The sequence below is a fragment of the Pseudophryne corroboree genome, chromosome 6 (genome assembly GCF_028390025.1).
Source record: "Pseudophryne corroboree isolate aPseCor3 chromosome 6, aPseCor3.hap2, whole genome shotgun sequence".
Classification (NCBI taxonomy): Eukaryota; Metazoa; Chordata; class Amphibia; order Anura; family Myobatrachidae; genus Pseudophryne; species Pseudophryne corroboree.
Genome location: NC_086449.1, coordinates 708,368,413 through 708,393,443, shown reverse-complemented (window position 1 = coordinate 708,393,443; position 25,031 = coordinate 708,368,413). Strand labels below are relative to the sequence as shown.

Here is a 25,031-nt window from a genome sequence, read left to right as displayed (position 1 = left end):
TCATTGCATCAAAAGTATTTAATGGAAAAAACTAGTCAAATGATTTATGCATGCACAAAAAACCTGGCAAGGGGACGGGACTGGGGGCGGGATAGGGGATGGGGCCTAGAACAGTCAGAGACATGACCTGTACTGTCCCTACACACATCTTGATCATTGGAGGCAGACAGAGACAGACTTCAACTATCAAGATGTCCGATGCAGTGAGCTGCAGCCAGGGACGGTGCAGCTCTCAGCATTTTTTTTTCAAACAGGTAACCATCAAAACACCATTGGATCATTACCATTCGATGAAGGCAAACATCGGAATGAGAGGCTGCTGCTGAAGCAGTCTCCTCTCCCTGCCCAATGTGCTGCTGTATTGGGGGGTGGGTGGTTGGCACTCAGTTATATTTATAATGAGCACCGACTCCCCACTCTCTCAACGCCCCTGGTGACGGGTAATCTTCAAACTAAATCAGACCCACAATACAATATTTTAATATGTACAGTATAGATAGATATTCAATGTTTCTATGGTATTACACTTTGTATTAATTACAATTTATTTAAAACATAAAAAAGCACAGCCATGGGCTCATTGTTAGTGAGTAAAAGGCAGGTAATAAGGGTCAAAAAGCTCACACAGCAAAGCGTAACAAAATTGGTATTATTGGACATACTGTAATACACTTTATTCTATGATAGCAATCCCACTACCTCTGCAAGCAAGTCATTTATGTTTATAACATGTTAGATTTTCTACTGTCCCCCCATGCTTCCTCAAATTACATATAAGACATCTGCCCTGTGCATATATACGTTATAGCAAATTGCTTATTTATGTTGGTCCAGAATTATAAAGTCATCTTTACCTGGTAGCCTAAATGGTCTTTCAGAGCCAGGAACAGTCTCTGTGTTACCTGTACTCTGGCACCTCCAGGGTGATAAGTGCATTTTAATAATCAAATTTTAATCTGAAAAATGAAACTTGTTAGGGAAATTCTATAGTTCAATTGTAGTATGCAGCATACTTTCACTGCAGTCCTTCATGCTGCAATTCTCATTAGATTAAGGTAAATATACTTTTATATCCAGACAGCTCAACGTAAAATGTATATTGCTTTTACAGTAACGACACAATGAAGGAAATTAGTAACCACACAAGGAAAGAAATGTTCAAGGTCATTATTGCTATAAAACACTATGGGTTCTATTTATCAATGACATAACTGCTAAAGCCTGCAGAAATTGGAGGTTTTCACAGGATTTAGGGCTTTTTCTTATTTATCAATTTATCAAAGCTGGTGAACACTGTGCTGACTACTGCAAGCTATAGCCTTCAGCTTGAGCTCTCCGCGATGCTTGTTTATCATCTGTTTCTCATGGACTGTGCTCTGATCAATAACGTCTCAGGATGGTGTTAGTCAGTTGTACCCACAGGAGAAAAATGCTTATTAAAATAAAGCATTTTTTCCTTTATTTATTTCTATGTTTTACCCTTTTTTACTTATTTTTTACTTCTCTTATAACAAACTTTATTTTTTAGTGGAATCTGTAAGTGGAAGTCCAAGTCTTTCATTCCCAGGGCGGGAAGTACTGCCACCCGAGTCGGTGGCCATGCGGAATGCCAGCTGAACGCGGACGTTTTTTAAAGGGGTAATCACTTACAAGGCATAATTTTGCCTTGTAAGTGATTTACCCTTTAAAAAAAGTCCCACATAGAGACTTCTCAACCACCTCGATTTTGGTGGGACAGTCCAGCTTTTTTGGGTACTGACTGCGTGGTCCAATGGGCGGAGGGGGCTTGGGATGTGGGGTGCAAGGTTGGAAGGTTTCAGTGTGACATGCTGCTCAATGGCATTTATATATCACATTATTGGTTAAAATCAAACTGCTGGGCTACTCTCAAAATAAGTCATATGATCTACAGCACTTCACAGTTAGGAATCTACCAAAACCCAGATAATCAGTATACAAAAAGGTGACTTCTCTGTACAGCTTCATTATAGTGACTTTCCTATCAAATATCACAAGACGGGAACCATGCATATAAAAAACAAATAGTCACAGCAGTAACTACAGTCTATTATTAGAAATAGTTGTGTATACTGTAGTTTATATGTGGGCATAATTACCCAATAAATGCACACTGTTTGATACATGTTCATTTTACAGACTCACCTGGGGGAAATGTCACATCCTTGTTGCATGAAGGCACCCAAGGAAAACCATAGACTGTTAAATATTCCAAATTCATTAGAATGGTCTGTGGAGGGTTGATCTCTTCCTTCCTCAAACTCTTCATTGTGCCACTCATATGGGCTGAATCGACTGACCAAAAAGAGAACCACACTAACACCAATGTAAGCGAAGACTATACACATCCAGATCTCATATGCGAGAGGATCCAAGAAGGAGAAAACACCCGGTTTTGATTTCTGTGGTTTCTTGATCATGATGGATATACCCAAGCTCATGAATGGTTTGGAAAAGTCAATAACTTCTTCACGGACCAGTGTGATTGTCAAAGGCGCAACGGCCAGATCCGCTCTCTGGAGACAAAAAGACAAGAAATTCTCATTGTGTCAGACATAGAGTGGTGGAGATTTGGACCAAATCATTTTGTAGCCAACATTGATAACACACAGTTCTCACTAACACAGGTTTCCAGCCCATAGACAAAATGCTGTTAAAGGGAAAAATATAAAATGAAAATTTCTGCTGCACAAATATAATTTGTTAATAGCAAACTTTTTTTTTCTTCTTTAGCGTTATGGGTCTGATTCAGAGGTGGGCCCTATTCCCATGGCCGCTGCATTTTTGAATGCAGCGACGGTGCGAAATTAGGCAAATTAGGAGGAGTCTTAAGTAAAAAGACATGTCAAAAAAGTGATCAAGTGCTCAGTGTGCAAGAAAGAAGCTAATAGTAACAATTTCACCAGAGGTATTCCTCTCCCTCCACCAACAGAGAGAATCACACACAGAGAGAACATGGTTCCAGCAATGCTTCCCAATAAAAACAATTAGAACAGAATAATGTCACACTCCTGTATGTGGCAGTTGCAGGGAGCTCCACACATGCTCATACAATTGGGATGTTAGTCTCCACAATAGATCTGTCTGCACCTGGGTTGATAGTTCACTTTCTTCTCAAATAGGTTCAATAGGGAATGACTCAAAAATAGAAAAAGTTAAGGAATATTGATAGTGTGATGCCATTTATATACAAACGTAACCATACAATATAAGATAGATAAAAAAAAGCTCTAAAAATTTGCATTCAACAAGTGACAAAAACACTTTATGTGGCAGAAAGATATAGCAATTACCAGCTGCTGGTGAGAACCGTCAATGTACAGTTCTTAGAAGGCATTGGTACAAGTAGGCTCTCCTAGCTGCAGTCCGGGTTCCACCTCAAGCCAAAGCTCCATCTGTGCTGGATTGTCGCCCAGCGCCACACTCAGTATTCCTGTCTGGCACCCAGGCGTTCCGACCCTCCCCAGGTAGAGTGCAATGTGTAAACTACCTCTTGTCACACTGAAGGTGAGTTTCTATCACCATCAGTGTATCACACTATCGATATACTATTCTTCTATTTTTGGGTCATTCCCTACTGACCCTGTTTGAGGAGAGAGTGAACTATCCACCCAGGATCAGACTGATATGATGTGTAGACTAACATCCTAATGGTAGGAGTGTGTGTGGAGTTGTCTACACCTGCCACATACAGGAGTGTAACATTATTCTGTTGTAATTTGTGTTTAATTGGGAAGCTCTGGTGGATCCATTTCCTTAAGTAAAAAAACGCCCACTGCAGGCTTCTATGATAGTAAAATAGTAACATAGTATTCAAGGTTGAAAAGAGGCAAAATGCCCATCATGTTCAACCTGTATTTTGTATTAAGTTGAGTTGATTTTAATGTACATGCTGAAGAATGTTTTATGACTAGTTAACAACTACAAATCATGTTACACCCGGATTAACAACTTCAGTATTTTAGATGTTGTAACTTTGGACATCCTTTTCAATCAGAAATTCATCCAATCCCCTTTTAAATGCATTTACAGTGTCCACCATTACCCCATTCCCTGGCAAGGAATTCCAAATCCTTATTGCCCTAACAGTGAAGAACCCTTTCCTCCGTTGCGTGCGGCATTTTCTCTCCTCCAGCCTCAGCGAATGCCCACGTGTCCTAAACAGAGTTATTTTAATAAATAATTCCTCTGATAACCCTTTGTAGTGTCCCTTTACATATTTGAAGACATTAATAATGTCTCCTGTTAGATGCCTTTTTTCCAGTGTATACATGTTCAACCTAGTAAGTCTTTCCTCGTAATCCAGTCCCTCTATCCCTTTAATCAATTTAGTAGCTCGCCTTTGAACCCTTTTGAGTTCACCAATATCTTTTTTATACAGTGGTGCCCAAAACTGAACACAATATTCCAGGCGCGGACATACCAATGATTTGTACAGCGGCAGAATTACATTCTCGTCCCCCATTTTATGCGCGCTAACACCATACTTGTCTTCTTTACTGTGCTTTGACATTGTATACGGTTATTAAGTTTATTATCAATGAGTACCCCAAAATCCTTTTCCAAAACTGTTACCCCTAGACTTTCCCTGTTTAATATGCAGGATGCAAGTTTGTTTTTAGTCCCGAAATGCATAACCTTGCATTTTTCTATATTGAACCTCATTCTCCATTTAGACGCCCAGATGTCAAGTTTAGATAAGTCATTCTGCAGAAAGTCCACATCTATTTCTGAATTAATTACCCTACACCGGCATGTCCAAACTGCGGCCCTCCAGCTGTTGTGAAACTACATATCCTAGCATGCCCTTACACAGTTTTGCTGTCAGAGGATGCTAAAGCTGTGTCAGGGCATGCTGGGATGTGTAATTTCTCAACAGCTGGAGAATATTTTCCAATATTTTCCCCACTATAGATGTCAAACTAATCGGCCTGTAGTTACCCGGATGATTTTTGGAACCTGTTTTTAAATAATGGCACTACCTCTGCTATACGCCAATCCTTCTGTACCATGCCAGATCTAATTGAACTATTGAAAATCAAGTATAGGGGTCTTGCTAGTTGTGACCTAAGCTCCATAAGAACCCTCGGATGACGTCCGTCCGGACTTGGTGATTTATTAATCTTTATTTTGCATAATCTCTCCCTGTCTACTTATTCTCTTAAACAAGTATCTAACCACAAAGCCTTACTGTCACTATCGCTATGCACTACTCCCACCATCAATTCTTCTCTGGTGAAAACTGATGAAAAAAAATTGTTCAGTATTTCTGCTTTTGATTTGTCATCATTTAACAATACTCCAAATTCATCTTTTAATTGCCCTATGTTCTCTTTTTTTAACCTTTTACTGTTTATGTATTTAAAAAAATGTTAGGATTGGTTTTACTCTCTATTGCAATTTGCTTTTCGTTTTCAATTTTAGCTGCTCTTATTGCATTTTTGCTTCTTTTATTGCATTCCTTGTAGTACTGGAATAAATCCACCTTTCCATTAGATTTAAATGCTTTGAAAGCCCGCCTCTTTTTATCAATTTCGGCCTTGACCTTCTTGTTAAGCCACATTAGTTTGAGTTTGGTACTCCTTCGCTTACTGCCCATGGGAATAAATTTGTGAATATTGCTATCTAGCATCCATTTTAAAGCATCCCACATTTCCAAAGTGTTCTTGCCATGAAACAAAACTTCCCACTCAATGTTGTTTAATGCACATCTCAGCATACTGAAGTTAGCCTTCCTAAAGTTAAATGTTTTTGTTGAACCCTTATGGCTATGTTTCTTGAAACTGATCTCGAATGTGATCATATAGTGATCACTGTTACCCAAAGTCTCCCCAACTTTAGTATCCCATATGATGTCCACATTATTAGTAATTACTAGATCTAGAATAGTTGTACCCCTAGTTGGGTCTTTGACTAATTGAGAGAAGTAGTGATCTTTTAACATATTTAAGAACCTGTTGCCCCTAACTTTAACACATGAATCGTTACTCCAATTAATATTAGGATAGTTAAAATCCCCAATCACTAGGATGTCCCCCAATCCCGCAGCCCTTTCGATTTGCTGCATGAGTTGTTCTTCCTCATGTATGCTAATATCTGGCTGTTTGTAGCACGTGCCTATGACTATTTTTTTTGCATCAATACCCCCACTTGAGATTTCAACCCATAGTAACTCCACGTTATCGCCTGTCCCCTTATAAATAACTTCCTTTAAGTACGGTTTAAGAGACGGTTTAACATAAACACCCTGTCCCTCCTGAAAAGAGAATACCCCTCCAAGTTTGCAACCCAGTCATGAGAATCATCCCACCATGTTTCCGTAATACCTATAATATCATACTCAGCCTTTGATGCTAACAATTCCAATTCCCCCATTTTACCTGCTAGACTTCGTGCGTTTGCAAGCATACATTTTAGTTTAGTGGTTCCCTTATCCGCTTGTTTTTTTAAAGGTATCCTATCATGGTTTACTAGAGCCTCCCTAGAGTTACTCTTACGAATTATCCTTCTCGCTCCCTTTCCACCCCTACCATACTTAATATTGCCCACCTTACAAGTCTTTCTGATTCACTGCTGTGTCACAGCATCGGATCATCAGCGTGAATATCGAACATCTGAGTAACCCTCAGGTTACTTAGGATGTCCAGTAAATTCACCCTGTCAGGGCCAGTGTAGCAGCGCCCGAGGATGGAGCCACTGGCGTTGGCAAACCCAGAAACTGGGAAAGCACCATTTTCTGGAACGATGCCCATTGCTGCCCCCAAACGCCAGCAGCATGTCAATTGTGCTGCGGTTTTTGTGGTATTGCGAGTAACACTGCAGACGCAGATCAGAACATGTACAGTCTGTGCAGATTGCCAAACATCGGAGATGTGCGTTAATGTCAAATTAATGTTCATCTCTGAATCAGGCCTTATAAGTGTTTATGTTTGGCGCATTTAGCGGCACAGAAAAATGTGTATCTGCATTTTGATTCTTAGTTGAAAAAATAACATTTAAAAATGCCTCCATTGCGCCTTGACAAAGGCGCAATGGAGGCGCCAAAACAGCTGTCGAATTCAGTGCTGCTATTAGCATACTTCTTGATCCTCTGCTTTTTGTCAATTGGTTTTGCACAAAGTTTTTGCACTTTATTGAACATTATGATGTTTTTGTATACATAAACGTTATGCATCACTTTGGAGGTGCTGGCTCTTTTTTGTACATATCTGGATAAATGTTTATGTGCCTGGCACTCCTGGAATATGAACTTGTAATGTGTGCAAAATGTTACTCATAAGGAAAGTAACACATAACAGAGAGGAATACTGCCAATTTGCCAATAAAAATAGTGAGTGTACTGTAAAGGCCCATACACACTAGCCAATTTTGAGCTCAAAGTAGCTCAATTTGGCATTTTGAGCTCAAACTCGGCCAGCGTGCTCCCGTATCATCGACAGTCGCCGCCATCCATCGAGCTGTTTGAACAGCCGAGTGAAGCACTTTCCACAGCCTCCTACTGTGATAAGTGCTTCACCCCCTCCCCCGTGAACATCGCTGGGCACAGGGGAAATAGCTCAGTGTGTATGCACTGAGCTATTTTCCTGCCAACGATGCTCATGATCATCGCTGTGCAAACAAGCTGGGTAAAAACGCTTAGTGTGTATGCACCTTAAGAGACAATGAAACAAACTCAATCAAATGCTGTATAATCCATTATAATCACCAGCTAAAGATGAAAAGGTGGTAAATTTGGAACTCCATAAATTAGACTGTACTTGTCCACCAATGAATGGTAGAATTTAAAAAATGCGGCTTGCTTGTATATAAAGACTGTGCCCAATAGGTTAAAACAAATGCTGTGTCTCCTCACTTTATGCTGGAATGAGGTTTAGTATTGCTTTATAGAATACTGTGACTTCTGGTACAATAACTGGAATCAGTGCCCGCTAACTGGATGAAGTCGGGAGATCCTCATATGTACAGCGGTACAGAGGATCTTGGCTGAAATTATGGGGCCCATTTATTAATGAGTGATAAAACGCATTGTGGTTGATAAAACTCATTGGGGGGATGTAATAGGGTGTGAGAATTAGGAAGTGAGAGATCCTGGGGTCTATTCATGAAACAGTGAAAAGAGTGGAGAAGTGAGCCTGTGCAGGAGTTGGCCATGGCCACCAATCAGCTGCTCCGTACAATTGCATAGTATGCAAATTATAAATGTTACTTCAATGCTGATTGGCTGCCATTGGCAACTTCTCCACCGGTTCACTTCTCTACCCTTTTCACTGTTTCATGAATAAACTATTTTGTGAGCGTTCTCCTGTTTTTTTTAAGTGGCAATCATTTACATGGCAAAGTCAACCTGGAAAACTCTCACAAAAACCCTCACTTTCTGATTCTTACACCATTCCTATTCCCACCGCTGTATATGATAAATGGTGCTCCAGCCAAACCGTTTCCTAAGTCATTTTTCAAACACATGACAGGAGCTGAACACATGACAGGAGCTGAACACATGACAGGAGCTGATTGGCTGCAGCATCATCCATCATACTCAAGGAGTTTTATCATTCACAGTGAGTTTTATCACTTGTTGATAAATGAGTCCCATACAGTATGTTTAAAATTGAGTTGCGGCAGCAGACACTAATGCACCGGAACAATTCAGTATTGATCTGGTTCTGGCATAGCTGCTCCAGAAAACAGCTGTTCCATGATCCCTATCACTACTACTTTCACCGATAATTAGTAGCAGCTGAAAGTTAACTCTGCCAGGCAGTGTTAATGTGGATGAGTGAACTGATCCTTCTACGTACTCCTTCGTTTGTGCAGTCAAGCTCCGATAAAGTTGTTTTTGAAGCTTGATGAACCGATGTTAGCTACATTGGGACGCCAATGGTGAATGGGTCTGTTACATAAAACATGTATAATAGAGCTGTTCACCAAGATGAATAGGACACTTACATTGTACATATTTTTTGCCATTTAGCAATCACAATCGATGGTTCAGATTTTACTACTACATATTGCCCAGTTGTATATGTAGTCCATACTGTATATAAGCATTTTTTTGGACTGTGAAATCCTTATTAAGTCAAGAGTAGCCCTGTACATATTTTTGTAATTTACACTATTTGGAGGTTCCTAAAATTGTTTTTGGTATTTTTTATTTGGAAGTGTCTTATGTCTGTGTTTTATTTTTACATACTGTAGATTAACTGTGCAATTTCACTTTGTATGAAAATTACTTTATATGAACCATGGGGGTCATTCCGAGTTGTTCGCTCGCAAGCTGCTTTTAGCAGTTTTGCACACGCTAAGCCGCCGCCTACTGGGAGTGAATCTTAGCTTAGCAAAATTGCGAACGAAAGATTAGCAGAATTGCGAATAGACACTTCTTAGCAGTTTCTGAGTAGCTTCAGACTTACTCGGCATCTGCGATCAGTTCAGTGCTTGTCGTTCCTGGTTTGACGTCACAAACACACCCAGCGTTCGTCCAAACACTCCTCCGTTTCTCCAGCCACTCCCACGTTTTTCCCAGAAACGGTAGCGTTTTTTCACACACACCCATAAAACGGCCTGTTTCCGCCCAGAAACACCCACTTCCTGTCAATCACATTACGATCACCAGAACGAAGAAAAAACCTCGTAATGCCTTGAGTAAAATTCCTAACTGCATAGCAAATTTACTTGGCGCAGTCGCACTGCGGACATTGCGCATGCACATTAGCAACTAATCGCTCCGTTGCGAGAAAAAAATAACGAGCGAACAACTCGGAATTACCCCCCATGTTCCAAAAATAGCAAATTTGTAGACCATGAGAAAGATACATGAGCATGATGATCTATCATAATTTAGATTAAGGGGTTTTGTTTCTGTACATCAAAGGGCATGAAAACCATTGCGGAGAGGCTCACTGTCAAAGATGAGTGCTGAAATTGTACACCCAATAAGACAGATCATGTGAGAATGGGAAAGGTTACCAAAATGGCTGCAGGCCACAACCCAGGAACCATACAGTGGTTGCCATGGTTACCATCTCCCATTGAGGGAGGTGAGCAAGAACACGTCCATAGCCGTAGGGGGGCAGAAGAAAAAAAAATGTGGGAAGGGAGGGGAGGAGTGCTGAGCAGACTATGGGAAGAGAGAGAGAAATCAGACGGCACTGTATAAACTCCAATTGGTTATGTAAACTCAATTAATAAATAAAGCATTGAGTTTTACTTTTCCCCTTATGGTCTCCTGTTGGGAATCCGTACACAAGAAAAAGCTGGAGGGGGTTCGGAGACATTTCCTTTCATTTTAACCCATTCTCTGCTGCAGGGATGCCCTGCAGAAGTAAATAATTTACCCCGTAGGTAGTGCAATTATTTTTATTCTACAGTATTTTTTTTCTAAAGTGCCTGTAGTCACTGCTATTAGAATTTGCTTTTCTCCAGCACACAGGTGAGGAATCCACGTGGCTCAAGCCTCAGTGATCTCATTTGTTCCTAGTTCCTAGTATTATACAGTATATATATCTTGCACGCCATTGCGTTAGTTATTAAGCTACTAAACACACAAGTTCAAAACTATCAGAGTTAAGATTCAGTTTTAGCAGATGACAAATGTTGCAAGATATATTACATAGTGACCTATGCTAATGCATTATATGTGTCTGTACATATGTCAAAAAGCCTGTCACTTACAGCATACCTACAGGCGGTGAAATGCCGCTGCCAGAATACCGGAGACACAGGCTATTCTCCCTCTGTGCTCACAGCATGGCGAGTGCTGCGAGCCTGCAAGAGGCTTTCTAGTGCTTGCATACTGGTTGCCAGGAATCCGCTTTCAATATACTGACGGCCGGCATCCAGGCCGCCTCTTACCATATTAATTTGAGCATGACAGTCCCAAATTTTATGTCTTGTCATCCAGACATTGGCACCTTTGTCCTGACTGTGGGAATGTTTGTTGGTAAGATCCGCTTAGCACCACTCTGCACTGCAGTGGCATGTGCAAGCAGCAATGCATGGTTGCCATATAGCTCTGGGTAAGGTGGGGTACCCATTAGGCGATATATCTATCAATATATCGTTCCGATGAGGATCGGAGCGTTATATTGCTGATATCATCTAGTGTGTGTACCCTCGATCGTAATTCACGTGTGTCATCAGACAGGTTGTCCCATCTGATGTGCAGCACTTCAGATGGGCTGACCGCATTGACGACAGCATGCAGCTGAATGCGGGATGGAAGGATATATTGCACAGTCATTCACTGGATCTTGCAGTATGTACGGCCGTCTGATATATCCTTCCATTGGTTGTTGGGTCATTCTGATGTGTACCCGGCCTACAGTAAGTCTCAAGTAAGTAGTACTGTGCAGTTTTATACTCTGTTTTATTTGATGTGTAAAAACCACACATAAAGTATAGCAGTTAGAAAATCACACAGTAAGCCTTATTTTAATTTTAGTCATTTCCTGCCCTGTAGTGAATTAGGGACATATTTACCATAGTTATATTCTAGGAAATCCGGTTTTCTCTAGCTGTTTCTCCGATATCTGCACAGTCCCTTCATTTCCAACAGCAAAAGCATTGCACATAGGTCAGATTTACAAGCCTCCAGACTTTGTATTCCGGAGCAGGGCCTCAGTACCTAATGCCAGTTCCTCTATGTAGGCCCCCACTGACACTTCCACAGGCCAATGGATGTGCACGTGCAGCACGCGCCCCAGGTCTGAAACCTGAAGCAAAGTGAGAGCTATCACTTTGCTTCTGCCCATTTGCCAGGACAGAGCTTGTTTGCAAGCTGCCCCGATGCCCCACGTGTAATAAATGCAAACAATAATTTTCATTATAGCATTGTGAGTTGGGGCATAAATATCACATCCCTTGGTGTTAAATACGGTCCTAGAGTTGCAGGGATAATACTGTTTTTGATAGATGTTAGGATAATTCATACATGCACATTTCATTGTATTATTTAGTTGTCACATATTTTACTTTTTGTACATTTACATAGTGTGCCGGTTCTTTAGTGCAGTGTGAGCTAAAACATTATTCTGTTATATAATAGATTTTACTATTTGCATCGAGTCATATTCAATACATTTTTAAAAAATGCTGTTTTTTAAATCATAAATCAAAAACAGTGGAGAAAATCCACATGAAGCAGTAGCCCTCAACCTCAACCCTCAAGTTTTCCCATGAGGTAATTTTTTGAGGATGTCTGTCTGTGGAAGGAGGTGGGATAATTACTGACCCAGGAAAATAGGTGAAAACCACCGATATAAAGTATTGTATGGTAGATCATACTTTCCAACATATAAAACTACAAAATTTGGATGAGGCATGACCATGTCGAGTTAAAGGGCATTTCCACATCACAAAGTGCATGGATTTGACACAGGGGGCAAAGTCACAACGCTGGGTCATACCAAGTACTTCCAAAGTGCTAGATCTTCACCCTACCCTCACTAAAATGATCACTAGCATTGACATCCAAAAGTGGGACTTACCACCCAACTGTACCTGAATTGAGATAAAGTCCTGATAATCGGGATGGGGGGACAATCTCCTCATATTGGAACTGACTTGCTTATAGCAGAACAGTTTGGAGGTATGAACTGTATGTAGAGGGATGGTATATGTATGAGTAATAAAGTAATGGGAAAATGATGTATACCTACCCCATACACTAGCTCCCCCACCATCCCGTTCCAGGCTTTCATGTCTGAGTCACGTGCTCCGTACTTCCCATCCTTTACAATCTCCAGTTTGTACTTGAATCCCACGTGCTTGGCTACCTCTGAGGCCAGTTCCACACAGTAACCCTCAAACTTTTCATTGCCTTCAAATTCATCAGCATTCTTTTTGTACATAACATATGGAGATTCCTAATGACAAGATAAAAAAGCATTCATTATAACTACAGTATAACTTAGGAAGACATTGCTGAAAATATGGACATGGGCCCTCATTCCGAGTCGTTCGCTCGGTATTTTTCATCGCATCGCAGTGAAATTCCGCTTAGTACGCATGCGCAATATTCGCACTGCGACTGCGCCAAGTAATTTTACAATGGAGATAGTATTTTTACTCACTGCTTTTTCATCGCTCCGGCGATCGTAGTGTGATTGACAGGAAATGGGTGTTACTGGGCGGAAACAGGCCGTTTTATGGGCGTGCGGGAAAAAACGCTACCGTTTCCGGAAAAAACGCAGGAGTGGCAGGGGAAACGGGGGAGTGTCTGGGCTAACGCTGGGTGTGTTTGTGACGTCAAACCAGGAACGACAAGCACTGAACTGATCGCAGATGCCGAGTAAGTGTGGAGCTACTCTGAAACTGCTAAGTAGTTTGTAATCGCAATATTGCGAATACATCGTTCGCAATTTTAAGATGCTAAGATTCACTCCCAGTAGGCGGCGGCTTAGCGTGAGCAACTCTGCTAAAATCGCCTTGCGAACGATCAACTCGGAATGAGGGCCATGGCATGCAGATTGGACCACAGTGCTACCACACCTCTATGTACTAGTATGCACATCAATCTAATTTGCTCACATCCATCAAAAAAACTAATAGTCCTAGATCATCATGAATATAAAACTCTCCCCAGTTCATTGTGACATAATGTAACCCTCAGCCTTGAAAAAAGCTTATCTGACACAAAGGGAATGATGCAAAGATTAAATCAAATCCAACTACGGAGCATATCATGCGTGTTTCTCGCACTGCGCTTTCTCTGAAATCAAATGTACGCTATTAGGATTGGGCAGATTTAGAGGTCAGAGACCCCCACCCCCAATAATGGCCACCCCAAACTTCCAATTTTATAAATTTCATTGTTTCCTTCTAAATTATCATTTGACGATTGGCAGTGTAATATAATATAGTAATGAATCAAGCCATGAGCTAGGACATTTTGTTTTATTTTTAATTATGTATATATATTTAATCAGTAGGGCAACTTAAAGGTGCAGTCTGTGCATGCCCTACCTGTCCACACTCCACTCGATGGCATACCATACGGTATGGTAAACTACGTAGTTACTGGGAAATTTGGGGTTAACAGTAATAAAAACAAGCATCTGAGTGCTGCCCCCTGAAACTGGTGCCCCTAAGCACAAGCCTCACGTGCCTAATGGAAAATCCACCACTGGCTATTATGGGATATATATATATATATATATATATATATATACAGTATATATATATATATATATATATATATATAGTCACACACATCATAGGGTCATCTCACTTGTATCTGAATAGGCATAACTACTAGGTGGTAATGGGGCGTACCCACATAGGCTAGGCTCAGAGAGCCCATGTCAACATAATTGTGGGCTGCTATGAAGAGTAGTGAGGAAGCTTAAATATACCTGTTTTCTACTGAATATTCATCACCAAGGACAGGGCTTGTGCACGTGTGCATTAATAACGATGATGGCTATGAATCCAAGCATACGGATACATTAAGGCCCTCATTCCAAGTTGATCGCTCGCTAGCTACTTTTAGCAGCCGTGTAAACGCATAGTTGCCGCCCACGGGGGAGTGTATTTTTGCTTTGCAAGTGTCATGTCACCGCCGCGGCCGCCGGGCTTGTCCCTCCGAGGCTGCTGGCTGCCCGGGCGGTCGTCCTCGCTGGCGGCCTCTGCCTTCCGACGCTCCGTCCGGCGCCCGTAGCGAGGACGTCGCGGGTGCACCCTACGCTCACTGGGGACGGGAGACGTCATCAGCGCCTCTCCAATCGGGTGCAGGCGGGAAGTACAAATTCAGACGCCGGGCAGAGCTCCGGCGCCTGAGTATCATCGCTACTACTGCTGTACCTGTGATCTCCATACCTCCGTGCCTCAGCATTTCCGTGCCTCAGTATCTCCGTGCCTCCAGCACCTCCGTGCCTCAGCACCTCTGTGCCTCAGCATTTCCGTGCTTCAGCACCTCCGTGCCTCAGCACCTCCGTGCCTCCAGCACCTCCGTGCCTCAGTATCTCCGTGCCTCCAGCACCTCCGTGCCTCAGCACCTCCGTGCCTCCAGCACCTCCGTGCCTCAGCACCTCCATGCCTCAGCACCTCTGTGCCTCAGCACCTCTGTGCCTCCAAGCACCTCAGCGTCTCTAAGCGCCTCAGCGCCTTCAAAACACCTCAGTTCCTCTTGCATTTCAGTGCCTCTAGCACCTCAATGCCTCTAGCACCACAACACCGCTCACGGCGAGCTTTTGGTACTCTCCACCAATTCATCAGCACCTTTACAAGTCTTGTCTTTCAGGAGTCCTTCAAGCGCCCACCCGTACCTTCTGCCTACCGTCGGAATCCTGCATGAGGAAGACCTACATCCGGCCTTCTCTTCTGCGACCCAGTAGTGGTTCCTCTTCCCGGTCACCGGAAGAAACCCCCGAGTCCACAACACTTCCAAACCAGGTCAGTGATAGTATACTCAGGCCCCATGGACCCGGGGGATCGGAACACAGAGTCGAGCGCCATCCAAAGTTTGGCTTCCCGAGTTCAGACTCAAGAGGCGACACAGGGCCAGGTGATGCAATATCTCCAGGAATTGTCTGGCCGATTGGATCAAATTCAAGCATCCCTAGCTTCCGTAATTCCGGTTCCAGTTCCCGTAACTGCTCCAGTTGCTGTTTCCAGTAATGCTCAACCTCCGGCTGGTACCAGGTCTCGTCTTCAGCTGCCTACTCCTTCCCGCTATAATGGAAACCCAAAGAATTGCTGTGGTTTTCTAAATCAGTGCGAGGTGCACTTCGAGCTTCTCTCTCACAATTTCCCTACGGATCGCTCTAAAGTAGCGTATATCCTTTCCCTGCTTGAAGGGTCAGCGTTGGATTGGGTGTCTCCGTTATGGGAACGATCTGATCCCGTGGTTTCCAACTACACCAACTTCATCACGTCCTTTCGAAGAATCTTCGACGAGCCCGGCAGGATGACTACTGCTTCTTCCGACTTGCTCCGTGTTCGTCAGGGCTCCCGCCCCGTGGGTCAGTACGTGGTTCATTTCCAGGCCATTGCCTCTGAACTTCGCTGGAATAATGACGCTCTGAGGGCTGCCTTCTGGAACGGTCTTTCCGACCGTCTAAAAGATGAGTGTTAGGCGCCGCGGTCCGTGGCGTCGCTCGGTCCATCTCCGAGCGACGACCGCGGCCGCTGCACCCTCCTCCTTGCCCGCCCGGCGCCTAGCAACTAGGGACGCCGCACGTGCTGAGCCGCCGGGTCCCTAGCAACGCTAGGACGCTGGGCGCGCCGAGCCGCTGGGACCTTAGCAACGGGGACGCCACAGGCGAACCGCGTTCCCCGTTGCAGGGATTGATTAATTAAAGTGTTCACACATGTTCTCTGGTCGTGCAGCAAGGCACTTGGGTCTGCAGCTAATCTCCTCAAATGATTCTCTATTAGTTCCTGTTAAGATTTCCTTTGGCAGCCTCAGTTCATTGGTGTCGGCCTTCGTCGACAGTGGAGCTGCAGGAAATTTTATGGACTTGGCTTGGGCTAAGGCTTTAGGCATTCCACAGATACCACTAGACAAACGTATCACCATGCATGGCTTGGATGGGGGTCCGCTTTCCAATGGGATAATTACTCACCGCACACCTCCAGTATTACTGACAGTGGGGGCCTTACATTCTGAAGACATAGAATTTTACCTTACACATTGTCCGGCAGTTCCTGTAGTTTTGGGTCACCCCTGGCTTGCCTTTCATAATCCCACCATAGATTGGCGGTCTGGGGAGATTTCCCAATGGGGTCCTTTTTGTGTTAAGGAATGTATTTCCCATCCAGTCCGGGTGGCGGCAGTCATCCCAGAGCTTATTCCTATAGTATATCAAGATTTTGCCGATGTGTTCTCCAAAGGCAATGTAGACATTCTGCCTCCCCATCAGTCCTATGACTGTGCGATAGAGTTAGTACCAGGTGCCACTTTGCCTAAGGGGAGATTATATGCCCTGTCTGGGCCAGAAACCACAGCCATGAATAATTACATTCAGGAAAGCCTGAAAAAAGGCTTTATTAGGCCTTCGAAATCTCAGTTGAGTGCAAGTTTTTTCTTTGTCGAGAAAAAAGATGGGTCACTCAGACCATGTATTGATTTTCGGGCTTTGAATAAGATTTCGGTTAAAAACACCTATCCTTTGCCATTGATTTTTGTGCTTTTTGATCAGTTACGCTCCGCCATGATCTTTTTAAAAATCGATCTTAGGGGAGCTTACAACCTCATCCGAATAAGATCTGGGGATGAGTGGAAGACGGCTTTCAGCACTCAGTCGGGTCACTATGAATACCTGGTGATGCCGTTTGGCCTGTCAAATGCTCCTGCGGTGTTTCAGGACCTCATCAACGATGTTCTCCGTGACTTCCTTGGGAAGTTCGTGGTCGTTTATTTAGACGACATTTTGATTTACTCTGAGTCTATGGAACAACATGCTACCCAGGTGCGTCTGGTTCTTCAAAAACTATGAGAGAATCATTTATACGCTAAGCTTGAGAAGTGTGATTTTCACATCACAGAAGTGTCCTTCTTGGGGTACATTATTTCTCCCCAGGGATTTTTTATGGAACCGAAAAAACTTCAGGCCATCCTTAATTGGCGCAACCCACTAATTTAAAAGCAATTCAGCGCTTTTTAGGGTTTGCAAATTACTACAGGCGGTTCATTCATACCTTTTCTGACCTGGTCGCTCCTATAGTAGCCTTGACTAAAAAAGGAGCGGATCCTTCCAATTGGTCGCCTGAAGCTGAATCTGCCTTTCGGGCCTTGAAGCAGGCCTTTGTCTCGGCTCCTGTCCTCAGACACCTTAATCCGGAGCTCCCCTTTATTGTTGAGGTTGATGCCTCAGAGGTTGGAGTGGGGGCTATCCTTTCTCAGGAAGATCCAGAGTCTCAGGAATTACATCCTTGTGCCTTCATGTCCAGGAAATTCTCCTCCGCAGAATCCAACTATGACGTTGGTAATCGGGAATTACTGGCAGTAAAATGGGCTTTCGAGGAGTGGAGGCATTGGCTGGAGGGAGCTAGGCATACTATTACAGTATTTACTGACCATAAGAACCTGCAATATATTGAGTCAGCTAAACGGCTTAATGCTCGGCAGGCACGTTGGGCATTGTTTTTTACTCATTTCAGGTTTATTATCACCTTCAGGCCTGGTTCCAAGAATACGAAAGCTGATGCCCTGTCAAGTTGCTTTCTTCCGGTTCACAATAGCAATCCTGTTACTACCCCCATAGTTCCATCTTCAGTCATCCGGGCAGGTCTCACACAGGATTTATTTACTCAGTTAAACCAGCTTCAACACCAGGCTCCTAGACTTACTCCTGCTGGTCGTCTTTTTGTCCCTGAATTTTTGAGAGGCACTGTTTTAGCTGAGTTTCATGACAACAAGGTCTCTGGTCATCCAGGTATCACTAAGACCTTGGAACTGGTCTCTCGCTCGGTGTGGTGGCCTAGTCTTTCTAAAGACGTAAAAGAATTTGTCCAGTCCTGTCAGGTTTGTGCACAGCATAAGGTCCCTCGTTCGTTGCCGATCGGGCAACTCATACCTTTAGCCGTTCCTCTCAGGCCATGGTCTCATATATCCATGGATTTCGTGGTGGACCTTCCCCTTTCAGCCGGATGTCGAGTCATTTGGGTGGTAGTGGACCGTTTTAGTAAAATGGCTCATTTCATTGCTCTTCCCCGATTACCCTCTGCTCAAGGGTTGGCAGTTTTGTTCCTCCGCCATGTGTTCAGGCTCCATGGTTTGCCCACTGATATTGTCTCTGATCGGGGTCCGCAATTTATCGCACGATTCTGGAAACGTTTTTGTGCCTCATTGAATATGAAACTGTCTTTAACATCTGGTTACCAACCACAGTCTAACGGGCAAACCAAACGAGTCAACCAGTCATTAAAACAATATTTACGCCTGTATTCGGCCAAACTCCAGAATGATTGGTCTGAATTTCTTCCTTTAGCTTATAATAACTCCTGTCATTCCTCCACCAAGGAGTCCCCATTCTTTTCAGTCTTTGGTTTTCATCCTAGAGCCAACTCTTTTTTCCATTATTCTCCAGTCTCCTCGTTGACCTTAACCTCCCATCTCAGAGCAATTTGGAGAAAAGTGCACCTTGCCCTGAGAAAAGCTGCCTTCCGAGAAAATAAATTTTCTGATAGGCTCCGACGTCCTTGCACTTTTAAGGTGGGAGATAAGGTGTGGTTGTCAAGCTCCGACAACCTTCGGCTAGATTGGGACCCAAATTTATTGGACCATTCCTTATCATTAAAAAGGTCAACCCAGTTGCTTTTCGGCTACGCTTGCCAAGATCTCTCAGAATTGGAAATACTTTCCACTGTTCCCTTTTTAAACAGTATTTTTCTTCCAGGAGATTTCCTCGGAGGACTTCCCAGGGTAGATCTCCAGTGGATGTTCAGGGGCAACAGGAGTTCTTGGTAGAGAGGGTTTTGAGATTCAAAAATTTCTCGGGGCCGGCTTTATTTTTTGGTTCACTGGAAAGGCTATGGTCCGGAGGAAAGATCTTGGGTCTTGGATAGAGATCTTCATGCCCCTAAACTCAAGAGATTATTTTTTCAGGAGTTTCCTCAGCAGCCGGGCTTTAGGGGTTCTTTGACCCCTCCTCAAGGGGGGGGTACTGTTAGGCGCCGCGGTCCTTGGCGTCGCTCGGTCCATCTCCGAGCGATGACCGCGGCCGCTGCACCCTCCTCCTTGCCCGCCCGGTGCCTAGCAACTAGGGAATCCGTGCGTGCTGAGCCGCCGGGTCCCTAGCAACGCTAGGACGCTGGGCGCGCCGAGCCGCTGGGACCTTAGCAACGGGGACGCCACAGGTGGACCGCATTCCCCATTGCAGGGATTGATTAATTAAAGTGTTCACACATGTTCTCTGGTCGTGCAGCAAGACATTTTTTGTAATTAGGCTCTGTGCTCTTATTGGAGGGTTCCCTGTTAAATGCCTCCTCAGTGCCTCACACAGACGCCGGTGATAGCTTCCTGCATGCTGCTCATGTTTGGTGAACGTCTGTTCCTGGTCTGCTGTGTCCGGTCTCTCCAGTTCTCTGAGTCCCTGAATCTTGGAGTTTGTCATCTGGTCCCAAGGAGTTCTCCTGGTCCTCATTTACCTGTTGCAGTCGATTTAGGTTCCCACTTGGTTTCGTGAGTGGCGGCCCTGCCGCGTGTTACGGCCTAGGCCGCTTTAGTGTTATTTTCTTGCATCGGAGCATTTGCGGAGGTTTCCGCTTCCATAGTCCTCTCCAGGACTCGGCGGTGCCGTGTAGGAGAGTGGACAAGTGGATTATTTTGGTTGTTTTTTTCCCTGGCGGTAAGCCGCGCATACTTTTAGTTTCAGGTTAGCCAGTAACCCCTGGCCTTGTTGTTTAGTTAGAGGGCCCCTTGTAATTACCCTGCCTCGGTTCACTCTTTGTCTCTCCTTAAGACCTGAGGGGGCATTGGAGTTGGGCAGACGTAATCCGCCCTTCAAACGCGGCTGCCATGGGCCCAAGAAACCATAGTCTCGCAAGAGTGAACTGACAGCACGGGTAAGACAACGGAGGTAGGGCACCAGGGGCTATTCCCATTCCGTTTCCCCTTTCCAGCATTACATCCTGGTACTCAGGTCTCACAGTATAAGATCTCCCCTGACCTGAGTGTCTGGATCATAACAATGAGTTGGTTACTAGGGATCTGCCTGATCCGTTAGAAGAGTTGATCTCCCTTTGCGTCAAGGTGGATCTTCGGATGCAGGAGCTTGGAAGAGAACGTAGCCGTTCAGATCGTCTTAGGTTCCGGCATTCTACTCCTAGACCGGAGGCTGTGCCCAGCTCGGATGAACCCATGCAAGTTTACCGATCCCGACCGTCTCCGGAGGAACAACAGCGTCGTCGTGAGGGTAAACTCTGCCTTTACTGTGGAGCCGCAGATCATTTCCTCAAGTTTTGTAAATCCCGTCCGGGAAACGGGCAGGCCTAGCTTGTTCCGGAGGAGTCAAGTTGGGGGTCACGACTAAATCTTCTCCTATTTTTGATTGTTTGCTTCCTGTGTCTTTAATCACCAATTCAGTTTCCAAGTCTTGCAAGGCCCTGTTGGATTCCGGAGCTGCGGGGAATTTCGTTTCTTCCTCCTGTGTCTAAAGCATGGATTTAAAGGTACGGCCTATCGAGCGGCCTATTTCGTTGACGGCTATCAACGGTACTAGAATTTCCAAGGGTCTCATAACGTGGCGCACGGAGCCAGTTAAGCTGCAGGTCGGGGCTCTACATCAAGAATGTCTGGAACTCTTGTTGATTGCGGAAATGCATCACAATCTGGTCCTTGGAATGCCTTGGCTCAAAATTCTTAATCCCCACATTGACTGGAAGTCTTCTCAAATTCTGTCTTGGAGTCCTTTTTGTCATGCTATCTGTCTCACTCCCGTTTGTCCGCTCCGTGTCTCTTCTAAGTCGGATGAAGAGCATATTCCGAAGGCGTATCAAGGGTTCAAGGATGTGTTTTCGGAACAGGCGGCTGATCCGTTACCACCTCATAGGCCTTGGGACTGCCCTGTTGACCTTATCCCAGGGAAGATGCCACCCCGTGGCCGCACATATCCTCTGTCACTTCCCGAGACTCAAGCTATGTCGGACTATATTAAGTCCAATCTGCTCAAGGGATTCATTCGCCCCTCTTCCTCCCCTGCTGGAGCGGGCTTCTTTTTCGTGAAGAAGAAGGACGGGGGGTTGAGACCATGTATCGACTACCGCGGTTTAAACGATATCACCATCAAGAATAAATACCCTTTGCCACTAATCACAGAATTATTTGATAGGGTTCGTGGCGCCCGCGTTTTCTCCAAACTCGACTTGAGGGGAGCTTATAATCTTATACGCATCCGAGAAGGGGATGAATGGAAGACCGCCTTCAATACCCGGGATGGGCATTACGAATACCTGGTGATGCCGTTTGGCCTTAGTAATGCTCCTGCTGTCTTCCAGGGATTCGTCAATGAAATCTTCCGAGACATGTTATATCAAAGTGTTGTGGTATATTTAGACGACATACTGATTTTTTCCAAAGATCTTGTTGAACACAGGACTCAAGTCAAAGAAGTGCTCCACCGTTTACGAGAGAACCATCTCTATGCTAAGTTCTCCAAATGTACCTTTGAAGTAACATCAATTCCGTTCCTCGGTTATATCATCTCGGGGACGGAGCTTCGCATGGATCCGGAGAAGCTCTCTGCCATCCGTGACTGGACTCAGCCTCTCTCTTTAAAAGCAATACAAAGATTCCAGGGCTTTGCGAATTACTACAGGAAATTCGTTAGGGGTTTCTCCACCATTGTTGCGCCCATTACTGCCTTGACGAGAAAGGGCTCTAATCCAAGTTTGTGGCCATTGAGGCTTTTTCCCACTTGAAGTCAGCTTTCATGTCCGCTCCAGTTCTCCAACAACCAAATTTCGAACCTTTCTTCCTAGAAGTTGACGCATCTTCGGTGGGAGTTGGGGCCGTTCTCTCTCAGTACTCCTCAGATTTGAAATTACATCCGTGTGGCTTCCACTCTCGTAAATTCTCTCCGGCCGAACGAAATTACATTATTGGAGACCAGGAACTTTTGGCAATTAAATCTGCCTTGGAAGAGTGGAGATATCTCTTGGAAGGGGCCAAACATGTGATTACCATTTACACGGATCACAAAAATTTGTTGTATATCAAATCCGCACAATGCTTGAATCCTCGCCAAGCGAGATGGGCACTTTTCTTTACTCGATTTTCTTTTGTTATCAAGTACCGGGCCGGGACTCTCAATATTAAAGCGGATGCGCTGTCCTGTTCACAAATTTCCACAGACGAGGACGATTCCTTCGAGCGGAGTTTAATTCTAAATCCAATTTCTGTCTCTGCTGCTTCAACTACTCCAGCTCCTTCTCCTGGAAGAATGTCCGTACCAGCTAGATTCCGGTCGAGAATACTACAGTGGGCCCATATCTCCAAGTTTTCCAGTCATCCCGGCGCCCAGAAGATGTACAAGTTTCTGCAAAGATCTTACTGGTGGGACACCATGAGGAAGGATGTACAGGATTACGTTAATTCTTGTCCACAGTGTACACAACATAAATCTCCTCGTCTGCCTCCAGCTGGGTTGCTTCGTCCTCTGCCCATTCCTATGAAACCCTGGACTCACATTTCCATGGACTTCATCACTGACTTGCCCTGTTCCAAAGGTTGCAACACCGTCTGGGTGATCGTCGACCGTTTCTCGAAGATGGCGCACTTCGTTCCATTGACTGGTCTGCCGACAGTTCCTAAACTAGCTCTACTATTCATCCGCGAACATTTCCGGTTACATGGGTTACCTCAGGAAATAGTCTCTGATCGAGGGGTACAGTTCACCGCAAGGTTTTGGAAAGCCCTCTGCTCGGCCTTACAGATTAAACTTAAGTTTTCATCCGCTTATCATCCCCAAACGAATGGACAAACGGAACGAGTCAATCAAGATCTAGAGACTTTCCTTCGCCTTTATCTCTCCCCTTCACAGGACAACTGGGTGGAGTTGTTACCTTGGGCGGAGTTTGCCCATAACCATTCATTTCATTCTTCCACTGGTGAGTCTCCGTTCTCCGTCAACTATGGGTTCCATCCACGAGTTCCGAAGTTACCAAGTCTTCCGACAGTAGAGGTTCCAGCTGTAACATCCACTCTACTACACTTCAGACAAATTTGGTGTAGGATTCATGCTAGTCTTAAAAAGGTTTCTGTCCGATACAAGTTCTTCGCTGATAAGAAACGACGAGCCGCTCCTCAATACAAGGTTGGTGATAGGGTATGGCTGTCCACACGTAATCTCCGGTTGAAGGTACCCACTATGAAGTTTGCTCCAAGATTCATCGGTCCTTACCCTGTGCTACAAGTCCTGAATCCTGTGGTCTGTAAGTTGGGTTTACCTTCTCACCTACGTATTCCAAATGCCTTCCATGTTTCTCTTCTTTGTCCTCTCGTCCTTAATCGTTTTCATTCAAAGTCCTCTAGCCCCACCTCAGTGGAAGCTGAAACAGGAACAGACTTCGAGATCACAACAATTCTAGACTCTCGTTACCTTCACAAGAATCTGCAATATCTGGTGGAATGGAAAGGGTACGGTCCTGAGGAGAGAAGTTGGATAAAGGCTTCTGAGGTTTCGGCTCCTCGACTAATCCGGATTTTCCATTCTAGACATCCTACGAAACCAGGAAAGTGTCCAGGGGCCACTCCTAGAGGAGAGGGTACTGTCATGTCACCGCCGCGGCCGCCGGGCTTGTCCCTCCGAGGCTGCTGGCTGCCTGGGCGGTCGTCCCCGCTGGCGGCCTCTGCCTTCCGGCGCTCCGTCCGGCGCCCGTAGCGAGGACGTTGCGGGTGCACCCGACATCACTGGGGACGGGTGACGTCATCAGCGCCTCTCCAATCGGGTGCTGGCGGGAAGTACAAATTCAGACGCCGGGCAGAGCTCCGGCGCCTGAGTATCATCGCTACTACTGCTGTACCTGTGATCTCCAGACCTCCGTGCCTCAGCATTTCCGTGCCTCAGTATCTCCGTGCCTCCAGCACCTTCGTGCCTCAGCATTTCCGTGCTTCAGCATCTTCGTGCCTCAGCACCTCCGTGCCTCAGCACCTCCGTGCCTCAGCACCTCCGTGCCTCAGTATCTCCGTGCCTCCAGCACATCCGTGCCTCAGCACCTCCGTGCCTCAGTATCTCCGTGCCTCCATGCCTACAGCACCTCCGTGCTTCAGCACCTCCGTGCCTCAGCACCTCTGTGCCTCAGCACCTCTGTGCATCCAAGCACCTCAGCGTCTCTAAGCGCCTCAGCGCCTTCAAAACACCTCAGTACCTCTTGCATTTCAGTGCCTCTAGCACCTCAGTGCCTCTAGCACCACAACACCGCTCACAGCGAGCTTTTGGTACTCTCCACCAATTCATCAGCACCTTTACAAGTCTTGTCTTTCAGGAGTCCTTCAAGCGCCCACCCGTACCTTCTGCCTACCGTCCGAATCCTGCATGAGGAAGACCTACATCTGGCCTTCTCTTCTGCGACCC

At 45.0% G+C, this 25,031-nt stretch overlaps 1 protein-coding gene across 6 annotated transcripts in view; it reads right to left on the bottom strand.

Annotated features, from left to right (window-relative positions):
* Positions 1 to 25,031, bottom strand: part of GRIA1 (glutamate ionotropic receptor AMPA type subunit 1) — a 468,887-nt gene that overhangs the window by 65,196 nt on the left and 378,660 nt on the right. For all 6 annotated transcript variants that reach the window (XM_063928348.1, XM_063928349.1, XM_063928344.1 and 3 more), the window contains exons 10-11: positions 12,675 to 12,881; positions 2,164 to 2,534 (exon numbers count right to left, since the gene is read on the bottom strand). In XM_063928348.1, the coding sequence (XP_063784418.1) occupies positions 2,164 to 2,534; positions 12,675 to 12,881 (578 nt within the window). The remainder of the gene's footprint in view (positions 1 to 2,163; positions 2,535 to 12,674; positions 12,882 to 25,031) is intronic.